This window comes from Rutilus rutilus, assembly GCF_951802725.1.
Source record: "Rutilus rutilus genome assembly, chromosome: 5".
Classification (NCBI taxonomy): domain Eukaryota; kingdom Metazoa; phylum Chordata; class Actinopteri; order Cypriniformes; family Leuciscidae; genus Rutilus; species Rutilus rutilus.
The window spans coordinates 14,818,100-14,843,063 of record NC_140213.1 but is presented as its reverse complement, the minus strand read 5'-3'; the positions used below and the strand labels follow the sequence as shown (position 1 = coordinate 14,843,063).

The following is a 24,964-nucleotide window of genomic DNA, read 5'->3' as shown; positions in this document are numbered from 1 at the left end:
GCTGTGTATTTAAAGGTGCTCTAAGTCATGTTTATTTGTGTTATTTTTTTTTGTATATAAATCATTATTACAGTGGAACAAATTGCTATTTTTTTATTTGTAAATTAGCAACTGAATTTAACCATTGCACTTTATCACCAATAATTTTGTATAACTTTGTAGTTTATTGTTTTATGTCACATGTGAGAACAAATGCAAGTCTATATGTTTTCAGATTATGTAATTTCTGTAATAAAGTCTGTATCATAGAATGGTAACTTCTTTCTGTTGTTATTTTGTAGATGTTTGTTGTAAGTAAATGGCTTAAATGTAATTCAAGAATTTTGTAAAACCATGGCTACACTGTGGTAATACTACAGTAAAACCATAACCATGACTGTAGTAACCGTGGTTTTTGGAGAAAACTACAGTCATGGTTACTATGGTTTTACTGTAGCATTACTGCAATATAACTGTTGTAAAACCATGGTATCAAAACCATGGTTTTTAAAAACCATGGTTTCCGCCAAAATACCACGGCTACTACGGTCGTAGTTAACTACAGTTTTACTATAGTAAAACCATGGTTAATTTTCGTAAGGGGTTGTTTGGACATGATCCTGAGGACCCCCATGAAAACGAGATGTTTCATCTCATGTCCTCTAATAAATGTTCAGGATCCTCTAATAAATGTTCATAAATAAATAAATAAATAGTGCGATATAATGTTACATTATTTTTTGCTTTTCGTCGGCTGTTTTCAAAGCGACAGCGAGCATTTTCTGTTGTTTTGTTTTTGCCATAATTGGCACAATAACACAAAATGTTTTCGGTGTCTCATGGCGACATCATGTGGTGAATATGCAAATCTGACGTGCGATTGATTGGAACGCAGGTCGGAAGTGGGACATTTCTCCATTTCACCGCTGAAATTCCCAGCTCCGACTTCGTCTGGAACGCGGCATAAGTATGTTAGGAAAGGGATGATAGTATACAATCTGAGCGTCAAAGTGCTAACTGCTAAAAAATAACTCGCCAAACTCTGCCCCTATGAATGGATCGGTGAGGTTCGATCGCTCTGGTTGTGATTAATACAACCTGGACCCAACATAGCTTCATCTGCTGTCTCTCCATTAATAAGCACAAAACAGTGAACACACACGAATCGTATCATATTTCTCTCTGGAAGATCTCTGTGTAAACCATGGCTGATGAAGATTTGGAAGCCATTAGACGGCAACGTATGGCAGAACTGCAGGCGAAACATGGGGTAAGAGAAACAGAGAACGAAACGACCAAAATATCGCGTTTTATAGCGGCAAATTGAACAGCACATGTCCGGCCCTTAAATATGAGTGAAATCAGTCTACATCATTCGTGTTTTTGTTGCCTGGGCCGCACTAAGTCCATCTCGTTCTCTAATATCTGTTCTCGTTCTCGAGCTGTTTTGTTTAATATCTGTTAGTGCTAGTCTCGTTCTCGAGCTGTTGTTTAGTAAGTTAAACCGACAGCAAATTGTAGCCATTGAGCTAATCAAGTGTGAAATGTTATACAGGCTAAAAATATAAATGCTTTTTTTATATGTAACTTATATTCATGGGCTCCAGAGCTTCATACTGAACATGAGTTCAGGTATAAAGAGTTACTTTTATGATTTCAGTGGAGTAAACGGAAGCTAGCTAGCAGTGGCTATTAGTTAGGCTAAGGCTAACGTTACATCAAGCGACAGCCCTCTGAAATATTCATCCTAAAAATCCGTTCATTTAGAAATAAAGATGCAAAACTTATATTTCTGCAATGTTAAGGGATACTTACCAGAAGCAACCATAACACATTTTAAATGTCTTCAAAACATGAAGTTCAATAGTCAGTCCTAGCATACATGGACGATTAACAGTCAAATTCCTTACATGGTTTCGTTTCTTAATTTATAGGCTTCATTTAGATTAAAAGTCTTAATTGGAATAGAATGATGAAAGATGATATGTGTGAATTTTACATATCCCCTTTTAGGACCATTCCAGTGACCAACAGGGGCAACAGGAGGCCAAACAGAGGTACAACAATAATAACAAACAAAAGTTTCTGTGTTGCATATGAAATTGTATTAATAATTATTGGTCTTTGGAAGAAAAAGAAAAAACATTAAGTACTATTTTGTATTTTTACATTACTGTTACTCAAGATCAGAAGGTCTCTTAAATTTGTAGTTAAATGTACACCTTTTTAATAAAATAAAATGTAATGCTCAATTTATTTAAGGGATAATCCACGGCTAGCAGTGCATTAAACGATTTTAATGCAGGACTTGGAGGCTAAGAACCACCCGAAACAAAGCGGAGTGAATTCAAATAGTTGTTAAAATTGACCCTTCGCTAAGCCCCGCCCTCCTTAGTTACTGTTGCTACGCCTGTCAAGCTTTTGCGCCTGGCACGTCTATTACAGTATGTATGCACCGGTTTCAGACATTCCCAAGGAGATAATTAGTCATTTTTGGCGAACAGGTGAAAATCTGAGAGAGCAAGACAAAAGGGACTGCAGTATGCATTTGAGGGATATATCCACGACATAATATGCAAACGATTAGAGAATAATTTCATACGCTGACCATTCAAATGGGAAACACACAAATTGAGGAACAGCTATGTGCATGCACAGCAGGGTGAGGGAAATTTGAAAATCTAATATTTATTAATCAAACAGCTTATCCATAAGTATTGTGGAATAAACACAAGACATTAGCCTGACCACTTTGCAATGATAACATTCTCCCGCTTATATTTTTAGTGCGCCAGGCTACAGCTCACACGTCGTGGGTCACATAAGTGACTAACGTTACTGTTATGAACTGATTAAGTTTGCATACCAACCTTTTCCTTGGAGATCTCCGGCAAGCCCCCTGATGTTCCCTCCTTTTACTAACTACCTTTTACTTATACTAGAACTAACACCGGGAGAGTCGCGATCGGATTGGGGTACTAGTTTAGCCGTCGATTAACAAAATGCTGAAATATATTTTTAAGTAACGTTAAGTTATGTCAGTGAGCCTCCGTCTTGCCTTTAATCACACTGCTTGATCCACGAGCTGGACAATAACTTAATAGTTAATATAAATGAAGATGACGCCCGGCATTTCTCCCCTTTGGTTTTAGGTTTCGGGAAGGGAACAAAATCCACCACCCCGTCCAAACTTTTAGGATACCGGGTATCAGATTTGCACAATCCATACGCATAACGCTTGGGCATGTTTCCCTCGCTCGAAAGCTTGCCAGACCTCCCGCGCCTAGTTACGGTTGCTAAGCCACGATTGGCCAGTGGCGGTTTTCGGGCGTGGCTTAGCGAAGGGTCAATTGTAGCCTAATAAATTACCTTTTTTTTAAACAAGCAAATGTATTTCACAAAAATGACTGACACATACAAGTACTGTCCCACTTAACATACACATAAATTGTGAGAATATCACTAACACTGATGAATATATAGTATAAGGTAAGTCTATTAAATATCAGTTACAAATAAAAGTGACACAAAGTGTCAACAGATTTCATCCACGTCTTCCAAAATAAAAGTCTCGCATTTAAAAAATAGTAGGATTATGTTTTTATGTTGTTTATTTTACTGCACACTCCATGACCCACTCAATGTTTTTGCAACTCGCTTTTAGGTCACGACCCACCAGTTGAGAAACACCGGTTTAATGCACAGCTAGTCATGGATTATCCTGCTTATGCCAAGCATTGACAACTTAGAGGGCTTTCGCACTGGGCACGTTTGCTGGGGTCTGAGTTCGAGCGTGATTGTTCCCGGTGCCCCCCACAGCTTTGGTCTGGTTTTACACTCAACTTGATTCTATTGAACCCTGGTGCATTTGTGTTCATCTTACGTTATCACAAACGTGCATGGCTCATGATAGAAAACCAAGTGCAGGTCAATATATTGTATTTTTTATTAATTTGGTACTATTATGCGCAGCTTAGTAAACGACACTTGGGTTTACTGTATGTGCATTGCATTCTGATGCTTGCAAAAAGTCTCTTTTAAGGAGACAGTGTATTGCCATTCATTTGTTGTCCTGATTGCACACGTTATGCGCAAATACACTGCAGACTCACTCTCGCTCGTATCCAAGATAAATCAACAACACCATCATCCCTTACATGTGTTTTATTGAACTAAAATACGTAATTGGCTAAAACGCATGCGTAGGTTACTTTACTTCCTGAACAAGTGCACACCCGAGTCTGTTGTTTTCACATTCACAGCCACAGTTTTAATGTAACCGAACTCAGACCACCTCCTTCAGGTAGTCTCTGGTTCAGCACCCAGGTCCGCATTTCAGCTTTCATATGACTAATTTCATGCAAACCATGCCCCGTTTCGAGCTAAACTGCCATTGTGAAAGCACCCTTAAAGCTGTTATTTGTGTTTGCAGTGAAATATTTGACTGAAAGTATAAAAATGTCGGTTATTACAGACTGGAACACATGCAAGAGAGATTGTGCAAAGAGGTTGTAAAGTACCCTCATTTGTACAACTCTGAGACCCGCGTTTCAATAGCGCACGCTCTCTGTAGGCATGTTCACGTGAGCAGATGAGTTGCCATGAGAACGACTGACATCTCTATCCTTTCATACAAATTACATAAACAGAGAATATTTCTTTTAGTTTTGAATTAGATAATTTAATAGCAGAGGCTTAAATGATTATAAAGATATATAGCTCATGTGTGTGTGACTAGTGTTCGCTGAGTTTTAAGTTTAGAGACCAAGTTCACGGAGACCAAGAGGCAGAAAGCACACCCTGTTTATCTTCTTTATTTTACAAAAGCACAATGTTTTGTTTCGATTGTAAGTGGACACATAAAAAAAACATTTAACAGTTTAATTTTTCATATTTCTTAAGTTTGTTAGACCATAAATGACAGTAATATGGTAAAATAATTGTATGGCTTTTACAATAATTTTACAATAATATTATGGCTTAAAATAATATTTTAAGTCTATTTTTGCTGCTATGTGGAAAAAATCCAGCAAAATGCACCGCCGCGTTTGTCGACCCCAGAGGATTAACTTTAGCCTAATAGGAAGAAACATAAATTGTGACTAAAAATATATGCTCACTCACATCAAGTGAGTGAGTGGAGTCCATGCAGGAGGAGCAGCGTTTGGCACTGTGTCACTTTTCAGCACGAGCTGTGCTGTTGCAATTAGCAAAACTACATCTACGTCCCATCCTAACCACTATACTAAATACAGATTAAGCTAATGCTAAAAATCTACGCTAACTTGAAGCTATCCTAACTGATGCAATACTATGCTATGAACTAACTATGCTTCTATCAATACTACACTAACTGCGAATTAACTACCAAGGCTACACGAAATAATCTAAATAACTATATAAATGCTATGCTAACTAGATGCTAATATACGCTATCCTGATCGTTTTCAATACTCGCAATTCCAACTCCTGACTCGCTACAGTGGTTTTGACTAAACAAGATGTTTTTATACCAGGGGCTGCCAAGGGCGTGGTAAGCTGGTGCCATCTTACGTCACAGGGTACCACAACTGCCAATTGGAAAATTCAACTGCAGTAGCCACTGTTCAACCTGAAGAGGGCAGCACTCAGACGTTTTTACACCATATATTATAGAATCAAAACACTTTATACCCAAATGTCAAAAAATTTACTCGAATCAATGAACAGCACTAATAAAGCCCCAGTCTTACAGATCATTTACTAAAAAAAGCTGTTTTGGGGTTCTGTGCTCCTGAATGTCTCTGTGTGTGCGCAGTGCGATCTCCGATCTCTTAGTGCGAGTGATGTGTGTGTATGCGCTTAAATGATGACAGTGCATTAATATAGAACAGTGATTCAACTCTATTGTTTCTTTCACAGAGAGACTGAAATGAGGAACTCTGTATTGGCTCAACTCTTAGATCAGTCTGCCCGTGCCAGGTGTAAGTCCATTTACAAACCTTTGACAAGCTATTACTTGTATTATCATGTAAGCATGTATTTAAATTTGACCGGGACAGCTTTGCCTTCGAATATTGTTTCTCTATTTTTAGCAGAAATTGTTCTCTGCTGTTGTTCAAAATCGATAAGGCTTTTGTTCATCTTTAGAAAACAAAGAAGATATTTTTTTATATTCTTTCATCATTTTTGTCCATCTTATTGTTTAGTGGTGTAAGAAAATATCGATACACACGAATATCATGATATTATGTTTGACGATACTGTATCTATTTATTTGTTTACATCCAACATTTGTGTAACTGTCATCAGTGTTCTGTCAGCTTTTACTAGCTTAAATCTTCATATTTTTTATATTTACTCCAGGGCATTATTTACTTTTATAAAGGCCTTTTTTATCTTATTAAATGTATGTGTCATCTTTCATGTCAAATTCTTACATTTGAGCATTAAATTCAATGTTAATAATATGACTCTATAGGTCTGTTACTAGGGATGCACTGATACCACTTTTTCCAGAATGAGACCGATACTTTCATTATTGGTACTCCCATAGACTGTAAAAAAATATGGACGTAGTGTCCGTGACGTCACCCGTAGGTTTCTGAACAGCATTTTTGAAGCCTAAAGTGGGCGTCGCCGGCCGTCGCCATCTTGGCCTTGCGTCACTCCTGGATAACAGAAAATGGGCAAAGAGGCTGAGGAGCCTGGCTATCTGAAATCACGCCCACCTAGCTCGACGTGATCGAGTTACTGTACGTTCACACCGCCGCCGACTTGAGCTCAGGGTTCCCACGGGTTCTTGAAATCCTTGAAAGTTTGTGAATCTGAAAAAAAAAATTCAAGGCCCTGGAAAGTTTTTGAAAATAAACATACATAGAGACAGGTCCTTTATTTTATTTTTTTGTGCAATAAGTTTTCTGGAAAAAATTCCATATTCACTCCGGTCCCCTAATGTGTTATTTCGCCAACAGTTCATGGCCTATGCATACTAGCTTGCTTGATTTACACTAGTTAAGCGCATTTACGCGTTACGTTACCAGGGTTTTTCCTGCATAGAGAATTATGAGGCGGCCGCCTCCGTCAAATTTCGTGCCGCCTCCGGCTCTTGACAATAAAAAATAACTAGGGAATCACCGAAAACGTGAGGATGATTCTGTTTTATCTCATTTAATGTAAGTGGTGATTGATAGCCTATAGTTGATAATAATATAGGCCTTCCTAACGGTAACAATGTTGCGCTGTTGAGGCTTGCGCAGTTATTTATAACATATTATAGTTAAGAAACAATATATAGCCTAGGCTACACACGACCAGAGAGCTGTTTTCCTGAATGCCATCAAGATTGAAACCGAGACTGATTTCACAACAGTTCAATAAACAAATAGTTAAAATTAAGTTACTTACATTTTAGACGCAATGACTGTTTTTGTTCTGTTTCAGCAGCGAAAAAGTTCCAAACAAAGATCACAGAACCATAGCGCATCTCACACAAACACTTGTTGCATTACTGAATGATTAAGCGTTTTGAATGAATCGGTTGAGTCAAAGATTCAATTACCCATTCTTAAACTTAATAAATCAGCTGTTTGAACGAATCATTTGAATGAATGACTCAATGACTCGCTCATTAAGACGGTCGCCTGCCGCCTCCTACTGGCGGTTTAGTTTCATAAAGTTTCATTCTCATCAACATTCCTTATTTGTATATTCAAAAATATTTAAAATAATCTAATTTAATACAGTTATAATTTTTCAATGTAAATATTTAATTTGATTGGTAACAGCCTAGTGTCTTATTATTTTAATTGAATATATTGATCAAATGTAAGAATTTGAAATGAAAGATGGAGATACATTTAATAAAATGAGGGGAAAAATGCCCTTTATAAAAGGTAAAAAAAAATTAGTGTTTTCAAACAGTGATGTAATGAAACATTGACAACTTAAGTTTGAAGGGAGTAAAGCCTCTGTTTAGGCTATTAAGGAATTATGTAATTTTGCCAAAAGAAGAACTTTTATTTTAAATAAATGTTCATTTTAAATCAGCCTACTTCAGTGTGATATGTTACCATATTATCATGCTTAACACTCATTTGAATAATTGTAATGTGATGATGATCAGATGCAGATATCTAAATCAAAGAATATGGGTGGTTTTGCGGGTGGATTATTTCTTTTTAACAGTGGATTCGGGTGACTCAAAGTGCACCAGATTAATGAATTTATCTTTAAAATGTAAAAAAAATTCTTCTGGGGGGGCATGCCCCCGTACCCCCCTAGAGGTACCAAGCTCCACCCACAAAAACAATGTGGGAAACACATTAGGCTATGATGATCTACAAAAAATACTAATTTAATTATCTTATTAAAATATATTATTAGGATTTTACCACGTCCGCCTCATTTTAAGCCAGGGAAAACCCTGGTTACGTTAAGTGTTTCCCGCATGAGGTACTTTGTGTTGTACGCGCGCATGAAACTACCATGGTACCTCATCGTTTGTTGTTGTACACAACAAATGTGTCCCCACATTAAGTCCTTGAATTTGAGGGTATTGGACCTGGAAAGTCCTTGAAAGGTCCTTGAATTTGAAGTCAACCAAGGTGTGGGAACCCTGTGAGCTGAAAAGAAGCTCTGGCCACCCTGTCAAGGACGCTTGTCAAAAAGTACGGGGAAGCTTGTTGACGCTTTGGCCGCTCTGACGTAGCAGCATCTATGTTCGATCATGGGAGAAGAAAGTGTCACACCATGAAATGTAAACAGAAAAAACAAGCAATACATTGACACTAGAAAGTAGAAACCTTTTATAATGACAGCATTTTTATAACCGTTTTGGTCACATGTGGTCGGGAAAAAAGAATAATTAGCTATTATTATTATTTTTATTTTTTTTATTATTAATAGACAAGTGAGTGTGTGCGCGCGGCCGGGGCTCTCTCTCTCTCTGCTCGTTCTATGCCCTGTCATGTTAAACTGACAGGACTTAAAAACACATGCAAATGATAAACTTTAACTCTATGATGGTTAAACTGTGCAATTAATCCGATAATGACAGGAAACCCAACAACGGCGACGATCAGCTTATCCTCCATTTTCTCGGAACTAATGTTTTGGTAGGAACTAAAATTTACATCATATGTTTCTCCGGAATCAGCCAGCGCGAAGGACGTCTATATTCCGATTGGTTGCTGGCGTTTGCCGCTGCTTGCCGCCAGGGGGGCAGCGTTTCATATTATGTTGAAGCTTCCCCGGGCGCCGCCATTGGCTATCAGACCATCACCTGCTGTTAGCATCCCATTGACTCCCATTCATTTTGGCGTCACTTTGACAGCGAATAACTTTACATCTGAGGCGTTTAAAGACTCCATTTGTCCATTATTTATTTCTAAAGAAACACGACAATGTATAAAAGGCTCCATTACCTTGTATCTTGCGTTATGGCCCCGTAGAAGCAGTTTTTGTAAAAATAGGCTAACGATTGCGTCATACCAACGCGACTCTCTGTCGCACAGTAGAGAGATTACCGTATGGACAGGAGGAGAAGCTCGCGGGCAATCGGGGGGACGTGGAGGCAAAATGGCAAAGTAATTAATCAGAATACTTAGCAAAAGTTTCTCCTGCTCCAGCTCATGGACACCTCCTACTCACACTCTCCGTCTCTGCAAGTTTCGGAAGGGAATGATTCAGATTTCTCTTGGCACAGCTACTAGAAGACAGACGGGTTGCTCACGTCACATCTACGTCGTCAAGCTCAGTTTGAGTCTGCGCAGTACGCTCGACCATCAGGAAGTTAGTGCTTCTAATTGACTTCACTTGCCTCCGTTGAATCCAATGGGGTCGCTGTGTCCAGTTTATATACTGTCTATGCTTGCCGCTAAACCGCGTCATAGCTCATTACCATAAAGTTGAGCTACTTTCAACTTTCTGATTGACGCTCAAAACGCGACGCCGATGGATTTGACGCTCCTTGCAGCTGAGAGAAGCCAGCTTCCATTGAAAATGAATGACTTCCGGTAACTTTGGAAGCTCAAGTCGGCGGCGGTGTGAACGTACAGTTAGCTCAGGCTGGGGAGGTAATGCTATAACGTTATGCTACTGACAGTACCAAGTCTGCGACTGCACAGGGCCTCGCGCTAAAGTGACAGTTGATGATGTAAAGCCAATTAAAAGTTCCTATTTTTGCCCTTCGAAATATTATAATAGTTAAAAGACATGGCTACAAGTGAGACTGTGTATCGTGATTCTGTACTATTCTGCTAGTTGAAAATGTATTATGCAGTAACTTAATATTACTCTGAGAGAGTGTGTGTGACAGTGATTTATGTGCATAACGTTACATGTCAGTCACTCTTTTTTGTATAGTCTATGGTCCGTCAGCGCGGCATCGCTCGTCAAGTTCGTAGAGAGCTTATTCAGTCCATTTTAAATTCTGATTTTGGCCGCCTCTCAAATGGGTTAAACCATAGATATATTGCCTATGAAGTTCAAGTAAATGCGCTAGAAAATCCGCGCTCATTCAAGGATGTGCATTTATTGCATGGACGGAGAAAGCGCCGACACCTGCAGGATTTCACATAAGCATATTATAATCTATCTGTTCCGTGAGAGCAGAACGAACGAGCCTTTATTGACGTTTTTAAATCTGAAAACTCCAAAAAGCAACGAAATTGTCAGACATCCATTAGTGCATGTTCACAGAGGAAAACAACTGAAATACAGCGCTGGTTGTTCTCTCGAACGATACTCGACGACAACGACGGAATCCTAAGCCGTGGGCGAAGTAATGGGTGTATTAAATTGTATGAAATAATGCCGAAAAAAAGCACAAAACACTGCAGAGATGGCAAGTTCAGCAGCTAAAATCTGCTGAGGTGAAGTGACGGCTAGTAACAGCAGACAAACGGCTAGCATTGATAACAGCGGGAATCCATCTGTCACTCAAGTGGCCACACCCTTAATTATGCAGAACTTTAAATATTAATCAACTAAACGGATGAGTTATAAAAAAAATCACCCCCCTCACAGTTGTTATGAAGGGCAAAATTAGCTGTATAGACCAAAGCCACATAGAGATCCAGGCTGTAAACATGTTTTTTTCTGCTGTAAAGTTATAAAGGTAATTTTAACATGGGGGAGATACATATTTGACTCACTTGTGCAGCCAGCCCAAGCGGCCAGTCAATGAATTGCAGTTTAACTCACTTCCGTGTTGGTTTCAAGAGAGAGACGGGGAGGTTGCCTCTTGGTACTCCCTTATAAATAATTTTAAGAGATTGTTTTGAATTCTTTTTTAATATACATATAGGAAATGTTGGAAAAAATGCAATGGTACCAGGGTTTTTCCTGGCTCAAAAATAGGCTGAGGTGTTAAAATCCTGATCATGTGCGCACTTGCAAGTGTACTGCGTCTTCAACTGCCATTTTGATAAGATAAATTTATTTTTATTTTGAGAACAGTGTTTCCCACAGGATTTTGTAAGACTGTGGTGGGTGGACCTCCGTTCCTCTTAGGGGGTTTGGGGGCATGGCCCCTGGAAGAAAATTTATAAATTCATTAATTTGGTGTACTTTCAGAGTTCAAAATTAAGAGCTCCAACCCATGTTCAGTGTGCATATTAAACAAAGAAAAGGTCTGTGCATTGACCTGAACTTTAAAGGAGGCTCGTGTGCTAGAGATGCGTGGATCAGCTGAATCCGCCGTTGAAAATAAATCACCCACCTATGTTTTTCTGATCGTCACATTACAATTGTTCAAATTCTCAGTGTTAAGCATGATGATATGGTAACACATCACACTGAAGTAGGCTTAAATTAACATTTTAAATAAAAGTTATTCTTTGGCAAAATTACATTTTCTTGATAGCATAAACACAGGCTTTACTCCCTTCCAACTTTAATTGTCGCTGTGTCCGTGACTGCAACTTCCCAAACACACACACACACACACAATACATTAAATACATTCAGCCCAGGCAAAGGCTGGATATAGGCTTTATTAGTTTGTCAAATACATTACATACAGAGCTTCACAGCCGTTAGTCCGTTACATATCACATACCCAGCACTTGATTCGTCGTGGTTCACTATTTCAGGAAAATGCTGGTACAGGTACAGTTTTTAATTCTCCTTTTAGAAATTTCTCTCAAACCTGTTTTGCCTCCATTGCTGCTTAAACAAGGAGGAGATAAAGACCCTCCCCTATAATGAGCCTCAATGTGGAATGTGACAGAGAGGGAACTACAAGAAAAAAAGAATTATTTTTTTTCCAAAGTGTTGACAACTTAGTGTTAACTAATAATTGTTGCAAACTGGTACTACCAACAAAATATTAGTGCATTCCTGGAACTGGGTGTCGTTACACTACATCCTTATGCATCGCTTTCTACCAGGACTTTTACGTGCTTTTCGCCAAACCACTGAAGTGATGTCGACGTCCGGGTTAGCAGTAGCATGAGCCATCAGGCAAGTGTTATTTAAATAAACTCCTGATGTACTTACAAACTTTCCAGTGCCTCGTTTTATGAGTACAGAACCTATTTGTACTACTGTGTAAGTTTGGTACCATTCTGTGCATTATTAGTGGGGTAATTTACGAGATACATCCTTTGATCCGTTAGCGCCTGCACTAAGCCATCCGGCTGATTTCTCTAAATGAGCTCTAACTTTAATAATGTTCGACCAAGGAAAAAAAGGCTTCTGGGGGTGTGTTTGGCTCGAGGTCATGGTGCAAAGGACCCTAGGTTGATTTTACTACGAACCATCCCTTTAATTACGTGATGTGTCCGATGTTGTAAAGATCAATACCATCCTTTACCTCGGCAAGTTGGCCGAGTGAATCTGTGAGCTGGCGTGAGTGGAGGCGGGGCTAATTAGAATATTCATGGATCCGTGTATACTAAATGAAGCAAGGGTGTAGAGTTGCATTCAATCTATTTTAAAGCTGCTGTACTTTGGGCGCTCTAGCGGCTATTAAACAGAACTGCATGCGTCTTGCGGAAGAACATTGTAGCCGGAGCTACTTTTCTCTGTTTGTCTGACGAGTCACGCAGGTACTAGGCTAGTCCGCAGCAGTACGACCCGAACCAGTCTAAAAATAGTCAGAATATAAACACTTAATATAGGTGGACCGTAGTGATTCAGGATAAGACAAAAATACGATTTGGAAAATGGATTCATTATGTACTCGCTCATTTTAAAAATTTTGTCCCTGAGTTCAATATGCGCAATCCCCTTTTTCCTGAGCATGTTATTGGCCAAGACTTTCCGTCCCTGGATCGAGCTTCTCATCTCAATCCTCTATAATAAACAGTAGATGGCATCATAAAGCCTGTTTTTTCACAGATGATTGCTTTTAAAATATATTATTTGGGGTTTAAACCAAATAGAAGAAAACAATATCAGGTACAGCACCTTTAAGGCATGAAGAATTTTCTTTCACAGGAGAAAATGTTTAAATATGTCATTTGGGTGGTCAAAGATGAGTTTTAAGGGACAAAATTATTGACTACATGGGGACTTTAAAATAGAAAAGTTATTTTAATAAATTATATAAATAAAATAATAAAATTTCACAATATTAGTTTTTTGTTATACTCCTGTATTAATGCAAATGCAGATCACACTATTTTAGTTAAATCTTTTTTTTTTGTTATGGTTAAATGCATATGGTGGCGTGTTCTTTGCAAGTTTTTCTAAAATTAGATTCTCTTTAAAAAAAAAAAAAGAAAGAAACCGCAATATATCGCCTTTATTACACTACCGCAATATAAAGTACAGTGAGGAAAATAAGTATTTGAACACCCTGCTATTTTGCAAGTTCTCCCACTTAGAAATCATGGAGGGGTCTGAAATTGTCATCGTAGGTGCATGTCCACTGTGAGAGACATAATCTAAAAAAAAAAACCCAGAAATCACAATGTATGATTTTTTAAGTATTTATTTGTATGATACAGCTGCAAATAAGTATTTGAACACCTGAGAAAATCAATGTTAATATTTGGTACAGTAGCCTTTGTTTGCAATTACAGAGGTCAAACGTTTCCTGTAGTTTTTCACCAGGTTTGCACCAAGCGGCAACCTCCCCGTCTCTCTCTTGAAACCAACACGGAAGTGAGTTAAACTGCAATTCGTTGACTGGCCGCTTGAGGCTGATGTCAAAAGTGAGTCAAATCTGTATCTTCCCCATGTTAAAATGCCAAATTTTACAGCAGAAACAAATGTGTTTACAGCCTGGTGTCTGTATGTGGCTTTGGTCTATACAGCTAATTTTGCCCTTCATGACAGCTGTGAGGGGGGTGAATTTTTTTATAACTCATCCGTTTAGTTGATTAATATTTAAAATTCTGCATAATTAAGGGTGTGGCCACTTGAGTGACAGGTGGGTTGTCGCTGATGTCAATGCTAGCCGTTTGTCTGCTGTTACTAGCCGTCACTTCACCTCAGCAAGTGTTAGCTGCTGAACTTGCCTTCTCTGCAGTGTTTTGTGCTTTTTTTCGGGATTATTTCATACAATTTAATACACCCATTAAGTTACTTCGCCCACGTCTTAGGATTCCGTTGTTGTCGTCGAGTATCGTTCGAGAGAACAACCAGCGCTGTATTTCAGTTTTCCTCTGTGAACATGCACTAATATGTCTGACAATTTCGTTGCTTTTTGGAGTTTTCAGATTTAAAAACGTCAATAAAGGCTCGTTCGTTCTGCTCTCACGGAACAGATATAGATTATAATATGCTTATGTACCGTCAGATGAAATCATGCAGGCGTCGGCGCTTTCTCCGATCATGCAATAAATGCACATCCATGAATGAGCGTGGATTTTCTAGCGCATTTACTTGAACTTCATAGGCAATAACATTATATCTATGGTTTAACCCATTTGAGAGGCGGCCAAAATCAGAATTTAAAATGGACTGAATAAGCTCTCTACGAACTTGACTAGCGATGCCGCGCTGACGGACCATAGACTATACAAAAGGAGTGACTGATTTATGTGCATAACGTTACATGTGTTGTCACTGTCACACACACTCTCTGAGTAATATTAAGAGTTCCTGCATTATACATTTTCAACTAGTAGAACAGTACAGAATCACGATACACAGTCTCACATGTAGCCATGTCTTTTAACTATTATAATATTTCGAAGGGCAAAAATAGGAACTTTTAATTGGCTTTACGGTCATCAACTGTACGCAGACTTGGTACTGTCAGTTGCATATAACGTTATAGAATTACCTCCCCAGCCTGCATAGAAATAAACATATATCAATGCCCAGCCTGAACTAAAAACTCGATCACGTCGAGCTAGGTGATTTCAGATACAGCCAGGCTCCAGCTCACGCCCCGCCTCTGCCCATCCGGGAGTGACGCAAGGCCAAGATGGCTACGGCCGGCTCCGCCCACTTTAGGCTTCAAAAATGCTATTCAGAAACCTACGGGTGACGTCACGGACACTACGTCCATATTTTTTTACAGTCTATGGTTTGCACACACTGCAGGAGGGATTTTGGCCCACTCCTCCACACAGATCTTCTCTAGATCAGTCAGGTTTCTGGGCTGTCGCTGAGAAACACTCCAAAGCTCAAACACTTTGAGCTCCCTCCAAAGATTCTCTATTGGGTTTAGGTCTGGAGACTGGGTAGGCCACGCCAGAACCTTGATATGCTTCTTACAGAGCCACTCCTTGGTTATCCTGGCTGTGTGCTTCGGGTCATTGTCATGTTGGAAGACCCAGCCTCGACCCATCTTCAATGCTCTAACTGAGGGAAGGAGGTTGTTCCCCAAAATCTCGCAATACATGGCCCCGGTCATCCTCTCCTTAATACAGTGCAGTCGCCCTGTCCCATGTGCAGAAAAACACCCCCAAAGCATGATGCTACCACCCCCATTCTTCACAGTAGTGATGGTGTTCTTGGGATGGTACTCATCATTCTTCTTCCTCCAAACACGTTTAGTGGAATTATGACCAAAAAGTTCTATTTTGGTCTCATCTGACCACATGACTTTCTCCCATGACTCCTCTGGATCATCCAAATGGTCATTGGCAAACTTAAGACGGGCCTTGACATGTGCTGGTTTAAGCAGGGGAACCTTCCGTGCCATGCATGATTTCAAACCATGACGTCTTAGTGTATTACCAACAGTAACCTTGGAAACGGTGGTCCCAGCTCTTTTCAGGTCATTGACCAGCTCCTCCCGTGTAGTTCTGGGCTGATTTCTCACCTTTCTTAGGATCATTAGCCGCTTTCCGACCGGAGGAACCTTTTCACAGTTCCTAGAACTATTGGCTAAAGTACCCGGATGTCGGCGTGTTCGCACCGCAGGAACTAGGAACGATTTTAGTTCTAGGAACTCCATTTGGAGGAACTAATTTAGGTCCTACTTCAGAGTAGGGTCTAAACCAGCACTATAGGAACTACCCGTGACGTTAGTGTACGCTGATTGACCGAACACACGCGGAACACCAGCACCCGCCATTTTTTAAAACAGCTAGAATGTAAACACACAGATTATAGCCTATATTTACTCCAGAAACTAGATACAAACATGGAAAACAGTGATAGATGGGTCTCTAAACCTTTATGCTGAAGAGAAAATCCAACGCAACTTTGAGGGGACCAAGCCAAACATGATTATGTTTATCTGCCCAGCTAGCAACACTGGACATCAACCACACGGCATAGGCTAATAACCTTTTTTTCATATACTGTCTACTTTCTATAACAGTTATATCTAATAACATATTAAACAGTACTGTTAGACAGATCGCTAACTAATAAACACAGAGAATGCGAGCATTGTTTGCTCTGGCGTTCTCAGCGCCGCCAAAATAAAGGTCCGTCGCGCCGTCAAAATAAAAGTCACCGTGCTTGCGTCACGCCCTTACTCCTCCTACCAGTTCCTATGGCCGCTTGGCCAGTGCGAACGCAAACAGCAAAACTGAGTTTGGGGGAGAGTAGTTCTTAGAACTGTTTAGAAGTGGACAGTTCCTAGAACTAAGTTCCTGTAACTACTTGGTCGGAAAGCGGCTATTGAGACCCCACGAGGTGAGATCTTGCATGGAGCCCCAGTCCGAGGGAGATTGACAGTCATGTTTAGCTTCTTCCATTTTCTAATGATTGCTCCAACAGTGGACCTTTTTTCACCAAGCTGCTTGGCAATTTCCCCGTAGCCCTTTCCATTCTTGTGGAGGTGTAAAATTTTGTCTCTAGTGTCTTTGGACAGCTCTTTGGTCTTGGCCATGTTAGTAGTTGGATTCTTACTGATTGTATGGGGTGGACAGGTGTCTTTATGCAGCTAACGACCTCAAACAGGTGCATCTAATTTAGGATAATAAATGGAGTGGAGGTGGACATTTTAAAGGCAGACTAACAGGTCTTTGAGGGTCAGAATTCTAGCTGATAGACAGGTGTTCAAATACTTATTTGCAGCTGTATCATACAAATAAATAGTTAAAAAATCATACATTGTGATTTCTGGATTTTTTTTTTTTAGATTATGTCTCTCACAGTGGACATGCACCTATGATGACAATTTCAGACCCCTCCATGATTTCCAAGTGGGAGAACTTGCAAAATAGCAGGGTGTTCAAATACTTATTTTCCTCACTGTATCTTAATCCCTATATCGAAATGCGTGCACAGCCCTACCATTGAAAGTCCTAGCAACCAAAATTTTCAATCTTCAGAGTTAATGTAGATATTGTGAAAGTAATCCATATTAATCAAGTGGTTTAAAGCTTTCTAAAGAGAGACACTTTTACTAGGGATGCACCGAAATGAAAATTCTTGGCCGAAACCGAAAACCGAAAAAGAGGAAACCAAGGCCGAAAACCGAAAACCGAAACACCGAAGGAAATTATGCCAATTATTAGTACGATTGCATTTATGGCTATGACTTTATAACTATAACTTGACTATAACTTTACTAAAATCAAGGCATTTCAATTGCATAAATTAATATTAAAGTTTCAAAGAATAAATCAATAAAAATTTTATGCAAATATTTATTTAGCACATTGCAAAGTATAAAATTAAATGTTTAACTAGACCCCACTCATGTGTACATTAAATAATAATGTAAAAGCCTACTGGCCTGCAGAAAGGTTTAAAAATGAAATGTTCTCTCATAAAAACAAACTGCATTTAGGTCAATACTGCCATAGCCCATAATAATATCTGCACCTATATGCTCATGGACGTGAGTTGCAAAAATCATAAACAGCTAAGGTAAACACACACACACCTCTGAGAAATGACGGCTGCTCTGCACACACACACACACAAGGTCTCTCGCTCCCTCTCTTTGCCGCGCGCCCTACGTATGCGCGCTCATGCTCGTTCGCGATTCCGGGAGATTTAAACTAATTTGCGGGCAATCAGGGAGCCGCTATCAATACGCGGGAGACTCCCGGAACTTCCGGAAGACTTGTCTGTGTTTTGAAAATCGCTGTCCGTGGGTCACTCTCAGATATATTGAAATACGTCCACACCGCCGATATGTAATGTTGCTTCAGACAAGCACGTGCAGGTCGCGGTGTCTGCTGTTTGCGTCATCACAACATTTCGGCCGTATTGTTTCGGTGATAAAAGTATTTCGGCCGAAAACCGAAAATGCACTTTTGGGCCATTTTCGGCCGAAAATTTTCGGTGGCCGAATATTCGGTGCATCCCTAACTTTTACCCACATATAAATATTGATAAGTACATAGAGCACAACAGATATGATAAACGGAGGCTCAACTATGTTTAACTCCATATCATCTCTGGTCTGTTCTCACGCATTAAGCAAGCATTTGTGACCCGTGCTGGCAAAATGAGTCGGAATGCGCATGGGCCAATTACGAGCTGCAGGCAAAACAAGTGAAAAATGTCACTTTTGGTCGAATTTGAGGTTTTCTTAAAAATTTGTTCATTAAGCTAGTGATCCCAATGCTCTAAATAGTGATTAAACATCTAAAATTATATTTATTTGTATGTTTTTCTGAGAGGTGTACCTTCCTGAATCTTTTTGTTTTAATAACCCATTAAATGTTTTATTTTTCTCTGCTCGCTTTTCAACTACTGATGCTTCCCCTCAGCACAAGTTTGGTATCGTTGTAAAGTGCAGAATTCCAACTTTGTGAATATTCATTCACATTCAGAAATTACAGTATTTCAAAATATTTGTCTTGGAGTGTATTCACGCAAACATTATCTGTTATGTCTTATGCCTGGCTCACACTACAGGAGTTTTAAAATCCTAACCGACTGAAAAATCTGGTTGCAGCACACACTTAAGGAGAATCTTTGCAGATTTTCTTCCCTCAAATCTTTAACATGCTCACACTACAAGATTTGAAAATCGCGCCGCACTACAAAATGTTATCAAGATTATCGTGCCAGAGTGAGAGCCTCACGTGATCTCACGCAGCAGATCTGAAGCGGAAAAGCATGTAAACACAATATCTGTCCTTCATATCAAGTCATATTTGTGAAAAGGTAGCCGTGACCAAGGAAAGCGACATCTTTCAAAAATCATCCTTTTAACATTTAAGGATGTCTAATGAATGGCGTCAGCGCTGTTCAATACAATGAATCAATGCCATTGATCATGAAGTGACGCATCAGCTTCAGTGTTGCCCATGCGTCGCATTGCTGCTCAGCTGAGCCTTGTAAAGTGGAACTCAAAGTTCAAATTAAATATTACAATAATTAACAGCTTGTTTCATTACATCTATCTTTGAATGAATCCGCTTTTCTTTTTTTTACATTTCCCTTGAATGAACAGTTTAATGACTCACTCAAAGACTGTTCCTTCCCTCCACCTGGTGGCGTAACAATGTAACTGGACTGAGTGACAGCCTGTCTAGAAAGCGCAGAGACTATCAATGCCAATACTGGTGAAATATCAGCAGAAAGTCTCTCGTAAAGTGAGATTCAAGGAACTAACTGTTATATAGCAATGGCCTAACAAGCTCATTGTCAGGTTTATGTTGTGGTTATCATATTATGTGGACCCGACCCATATTTTGACATTTGTATCTTCATTTTACTCCACTTCGTTTTAATGTGCTTTTTAGTTTCGGTTTTATTACTGAACATGTACTCGTCTTCGTGACTGCTGACCACAGCATAACACTTATTTATTTAGCAATAAATAAATGGAGATAAAAACGTATATCGTGCTGTTGAGTCACTCAAAATTACCTCAAGGGAAATTCCTTCACCACGACAGCCCTACTTGTTTCTTATTGGCTATTTTGACAGTACTGATGTAATCACAGTCTTGCTCATCCCGATTTAAAATCCTAAATATCAAACATGTTTGATGTGATCGGGGCGAGCCCGATTTGTGTGAGAGCAGATCGGGAGGTGCAAGATTCGATCTGTGTACGCCTCACATTACCAGATAATCTGCGCCGAACATCGGAACCGATCGAGGTCATCGACAAGTTTTTTTTCTCCGATTCTCGGGAGGGGAAAATCGGGGGATAAAACGGCCTAAAACTCCTGTAGTGTGAGCCAGGCATTAAGTGAACATTTCGTTAACTGTTGTGAAAAAACATCTTATGTGTAACATTATATTAGATCTGTGCATTTACAGTAGAGTACAGCTACAGTAGCAGTCTCATTAATGTTAATCAAACAATTGTAATATCTTGGGGAAAAAAAGTTGCATATATATTTTTCCTATAGATATGACATTTGGTGGTATTATCAGGGATTTTAAGGTATGGTTGCTTGATGATTTTGTTTTGGAATATATATATATATTTATTTATTATTATTATTATTATTATATTTATTTATTTATTTTTTTTTTATTTTTTTTGTTGCTGATTCCAACAAATCATAAAATCTTCAAAATGATTTTTAATAGAGTATGTGAAAATAGCTACATTTTTGGAAATTTGCTCATTGCTATTATTTTTGACAGCACGGGTCACATTTTTCTGTATCCATTTACTATGTTTGATGTGCGTTATGCATGTGCATTGATTTGCGTTCTGAAGATGAACAAATGTTTTATAGGTTTGGAAAAAAACATGGGGGTGAGTAAAAGATATCATTTTTATTTTTGTATGAACACTTTTAATATTGATGATGTTGCTTCTGCTTTTTCTTTAGTGAGTAATTTGGCTCTTGTAAAGCCAGATAAAGCAAAAGCAGTGGAGAATTACCTGATTCAGATGGCTCGCATTGGACAGCTTGGAGGAAAAGTAAGATGACAGATGAAGCATCATTAATAATGTGTTTTAGAATGTAAATGTACATTTTTCTAGCATCGAGTGTTGTATCTTTAGATTACAGAGGCTGGATTAATAGAGATCCTGGAGAAAGTTAGTCAACAAACAGAGAAGAAAACAACTGTAAAGGTAAGTACTTTGCTATCATTAAAAATCTGTTCTCAAGATTGTAAAAATGAAAGTGTAAACATATATGTTCTGTGAATGTCTTTGTTTTGTTTCCAGTTTAACCGACGTCGGGTAATGGACTCCGATGAAGAGGATGATGACTAAATGCAGGTGTCATAAGTCAGCTGGGTTTCTGTACTCACAGTACTTTTGGTACTCTGGTGTGACTGCTGACCAGGGCATGACTATGACTGACAGATCAATTGTCCAGCCCAAAACACAATCACGGCCAAAGAACTTTGATCTGTGGTGATACAGGAACTCTTCACTTAAATACGGTGTCTGTTTTAGTTTAGTGTCTTAGATTCTCTTGCATTTTTCTTTGCCTCATACAACACATTGCAGCAATGCTGCTACATTTTTAGAGACTTGTTGAAAATACGGTGGACATTTCTGATCTATTGTTATTGCAATAATTGGAACTGGCCTCATATTTTTGATTGTGTGGACTTTTTTGAGGAGACAAACAACTGTTTACATAATAAAAGCCTTAAACAAAATTTTGAGATTCTTATTAAATCAGTTGCTTTGCTTGTCTCACACTGTGTACTATATTTACATTTAGTCATTTAGCAGACGCTTTTGTCCAAAGCGACTTAAAATTTAGGACTAAATTAAGCGAGTCATCGTGAAGAGGCAAAAACAACTGTCGTAGATCTTTTCCCTAAACCTAACTAAGTCCTATCTCATCTGACCTAAGTCTACCTGGGCCTATAATATTTATACTCTAGCGTGTCTACACATCGACGGCGGCTGAGTCTAATCCTATACCCTAGCGAGTCTACACATCGACGTCCGCTGGATGCTAATACCTGTTCCCGTAGCTAGCTTACTTCCTGCGCAGGAATAATCAACAAACAGACCTCAGCAAATGTCCTTTAAATGCTTTAATCACGGTCTGAGAATCTCTCGAGCAGTTCTCAGAGAATTTCCCCCAAGAAGAAGCAAGGCCGGAGAATCTCAGACAAATTCCAGAATCCCACCAGCTAAAAGAATACAACAGTTTTTATAGAATAAGGAGGTTAGGCAAAAATGTAATGCTGCATTACATAATTTCCCCACAATTTGATTGGTTTTCATAGACACCCTTCTGTTACCAGGTAAACCAAACTTTGTTTTAATGATTACTTCATTGTTAATCACAAAGTTCAAATTTAGTCACCTGTTTCAATTCCCATATTTGTTATTTTTACACTCACACAACCAAAGTAAAAGGGGTATGGCAACATAAAAAAAATACACACACACACACACACATATATATATATATATATATATATATACACACATACACACATACACACACACACACACACACACACACACATATATATATATGATTCCACCAAATCAGCTTATCTTTGTGAAATGGCACAGCTTTTTAAATATCTTTATGTATACTCTTAACATCAGTCAATCAAGCATTATATTATGATAATCAAGCACTATTAGAACTTTAGTAATTAGAACTGAAACTGAAAAGAAGAAAAGAACTAAAACTTGGTAACTATGTATGAATGCATATTTTTCATTTTAACTGAACTTAGGATCTGTGATGGTGCTTAAGATATTGTTTGTCATTCAGTGTTTTTCTTAAAAAAATATCGATAATGGTAATAGATAATACTAATTATTATTAAAAGATAATAATCCTACTAATAATAATAACAATATACAATGCACTAAGGCTTGATGAGCTGCTGGGTTTATGAATATTAATCATGTTGTCAGCTTTCGCTCTAACTGATTTGCTGAAATCAAAACAGGGATGAGCGCCAGACAATGAGATTGCCGTTTGCGCATTAGTTCCGTCCACTACCCATCTCTATCATACCAGTAACCATCTCTCCTGTTTGTTCTTAAAAGCTGATGTATTGAATATGTCAGTTTTTTTTTGTTGCTAAATTTATTCTATTAACATCTAAAGTGAAATCAGTGGACATAAATTCATCCAGCATTTTTAATATAGTAGGACTATTCATGTTGTCTTTGAATTGATCCAAGCTGGATTGATTCCATTTGAGTTTAGGTTTCAAAGGAAACAGTTTTTCAGATTCGAGTGGACAAGTTTTAGTTCTTTCACATGGAGGTTTTCAGATAAAGCCCAGTTTGGCAGTGATCGGAAATCGGGAGCAGAGGTCTGACTGTGAAGGCATTAATAAAGTTTGGATCAATATCTGTTATTGAATAATCAACCACACTGGTTCCTAATCTGGAGCAATAAGTGAATCTACCTAATGTATCTCCTCTAGTTATGCCATAAATTATGTATAGCCCTAAACCTTTACAGAGTTTTAACATTTGTTTTCCATTCATGTTCACTGAATTATCGTAGCTGTTTCTTGGTGTGATATTTGATGAGGAATGAAAAGGTGTTGTCATTGAATATGTGGTCATTATCTACAATATTTACATAATCAATTTCTCTCCCTGTTCTGGCGTTTAAGTCTCTGCATATTAGGATATTTCCTCTGGACTGAAAGTGTAAGGTGTCAGTCTGTAATTTTGGAAAGCTTTGCTTTTCGTAATAGGGAGAGTCATGAGGTGGAATATAGATTGCACAGAGGTAAAGATTCACCTCAAGCCAAATTCGAATGAATGTTTCAAATTGTCTTTGTGCCACATAATTATTCCACCGAAGTCTCGGCCACATTTTATTTGAGAATTTTTTAATTAGAGAACAACAATTTTCTTGTATCCTATTTGACAATGTAAAGTCTTATTACTACAACACCATGTCTCATGAAATATACAGATGTTCATATCTGTTACACTGCTGAGTAGATCTTGGTCTGCAGTCATATTACCAAAAGTAGAAGAGTGCAGACCCTGTATATTCCAACAACTGATTTTAAATTATTTCATGGATAGGTTTTTCTGTGTAGTGTGTGTGTGTGTGTGTATAATGCAGGTTATGTCCTTAGTCTGGAGCAGATGATGTTGGTAACACTTTAGAATACTGTTTCTTACTGCATAACTAATAAGGAATTATTGAAGAACTAATAGGTAATTCTTCATTAACTACTTCTTCACTACTGTTAACTACTAAGGAAGATGTTAACTAATCAGTATATTATAGAATTTTATGATTGTGTTAAGTAACAGTTAGTTAATCAATAACTAATGAATTCTGTCATACCTCCTGAAGAACTACTACTAAATATCTACTAATTAAGGTTAAAAAAAATAACTAAGTAACTAATGAACAGTCATACAAAACTACATTGAGTTGTGACCTTCCTTATTTACTAATGTTATTAATAGAAGTAGTATAACGAAAATACAATCTTAACAAATACATATTGAATTGAAGTTAAAGAGGTTTTTGCCTGTGTGGTTTTGTGAGTGTGTTCAACTTCAGGAAGGAACCCCACCCAAGTGCCTTGCCATAACTAACCTCAGATTAGTTTTTATATTTTGTATACAGTGTGTCTGTTTTCCTCAGCATAGAATGCCATTGAGTAAATTCATGTATTTGATGCAACGACTGAGGGAAACTGAAATATAGGGAACTTATTAGTAATTAATAAATAATTATCAAATAATTCTGCAGGAACCTGATTAGAACCTGAAACAGTATTCTAAAGTAAAAATATAGGGTTAATTTG

At 38.4% G+C, this 24,964-nt stretch overlaps 1 protein-coding gene across 1 annotated transcript; it reads left to right on the top strand.

Moving 5' to 3' along the window:
- The first annotated feature begins 855 nt into the window (after window positions 1–855).
- Window positions 856–21,856, top strand: pdcd5 (programmed cell death 5). Its single transcript, XM_084409588.1, has 6 exons — window positions 856–1,249; window positions 1,993–2,036; window positions 5,881–5,942; window positions 21,070–21,161; window positions 21,246–21,317; window positions 21,414–21,856. Exons 1-6 carry the CDS (start codon window positions 1,184–1,186, stop codon window positions 21,459–21,461), a joined length of 384 nt encoding a protein of 127 aa, XP_084265714.1. The 5' UTR covers window positions 856–1,183; the 3' UTR covers window positions 21,462–21,856.
- The last annotated feature ends 3,108 nt before the right edge of the window (window positions 21,857–24,964 follow it).

Excerpts from the sequence above, each read along its gene's own strand:
- pdcd5 (XM_084409588.1), top strand. The coding sequence starts at position 1,184 with ATGGCTGATGAAGATTTGGAAGCCATTAGACGGCAACGTATGGCAGAA. Across the intron at positions 1,250-1,992 it reads AACTGCAGGCGAAACATGGG|GACCATTCCAGTGACCAACA; the intron begins GTAAGAGAAACA and ends ATCCCCTTTTAG. Across the intron at positions 21,162-21,245 it reads TTGGACAGCTTGGAGGAAAA|ATTACAGAGGCTGGATTAAT; the intron begins GTAAGATGACAG and ends TTGTATCTTTAG.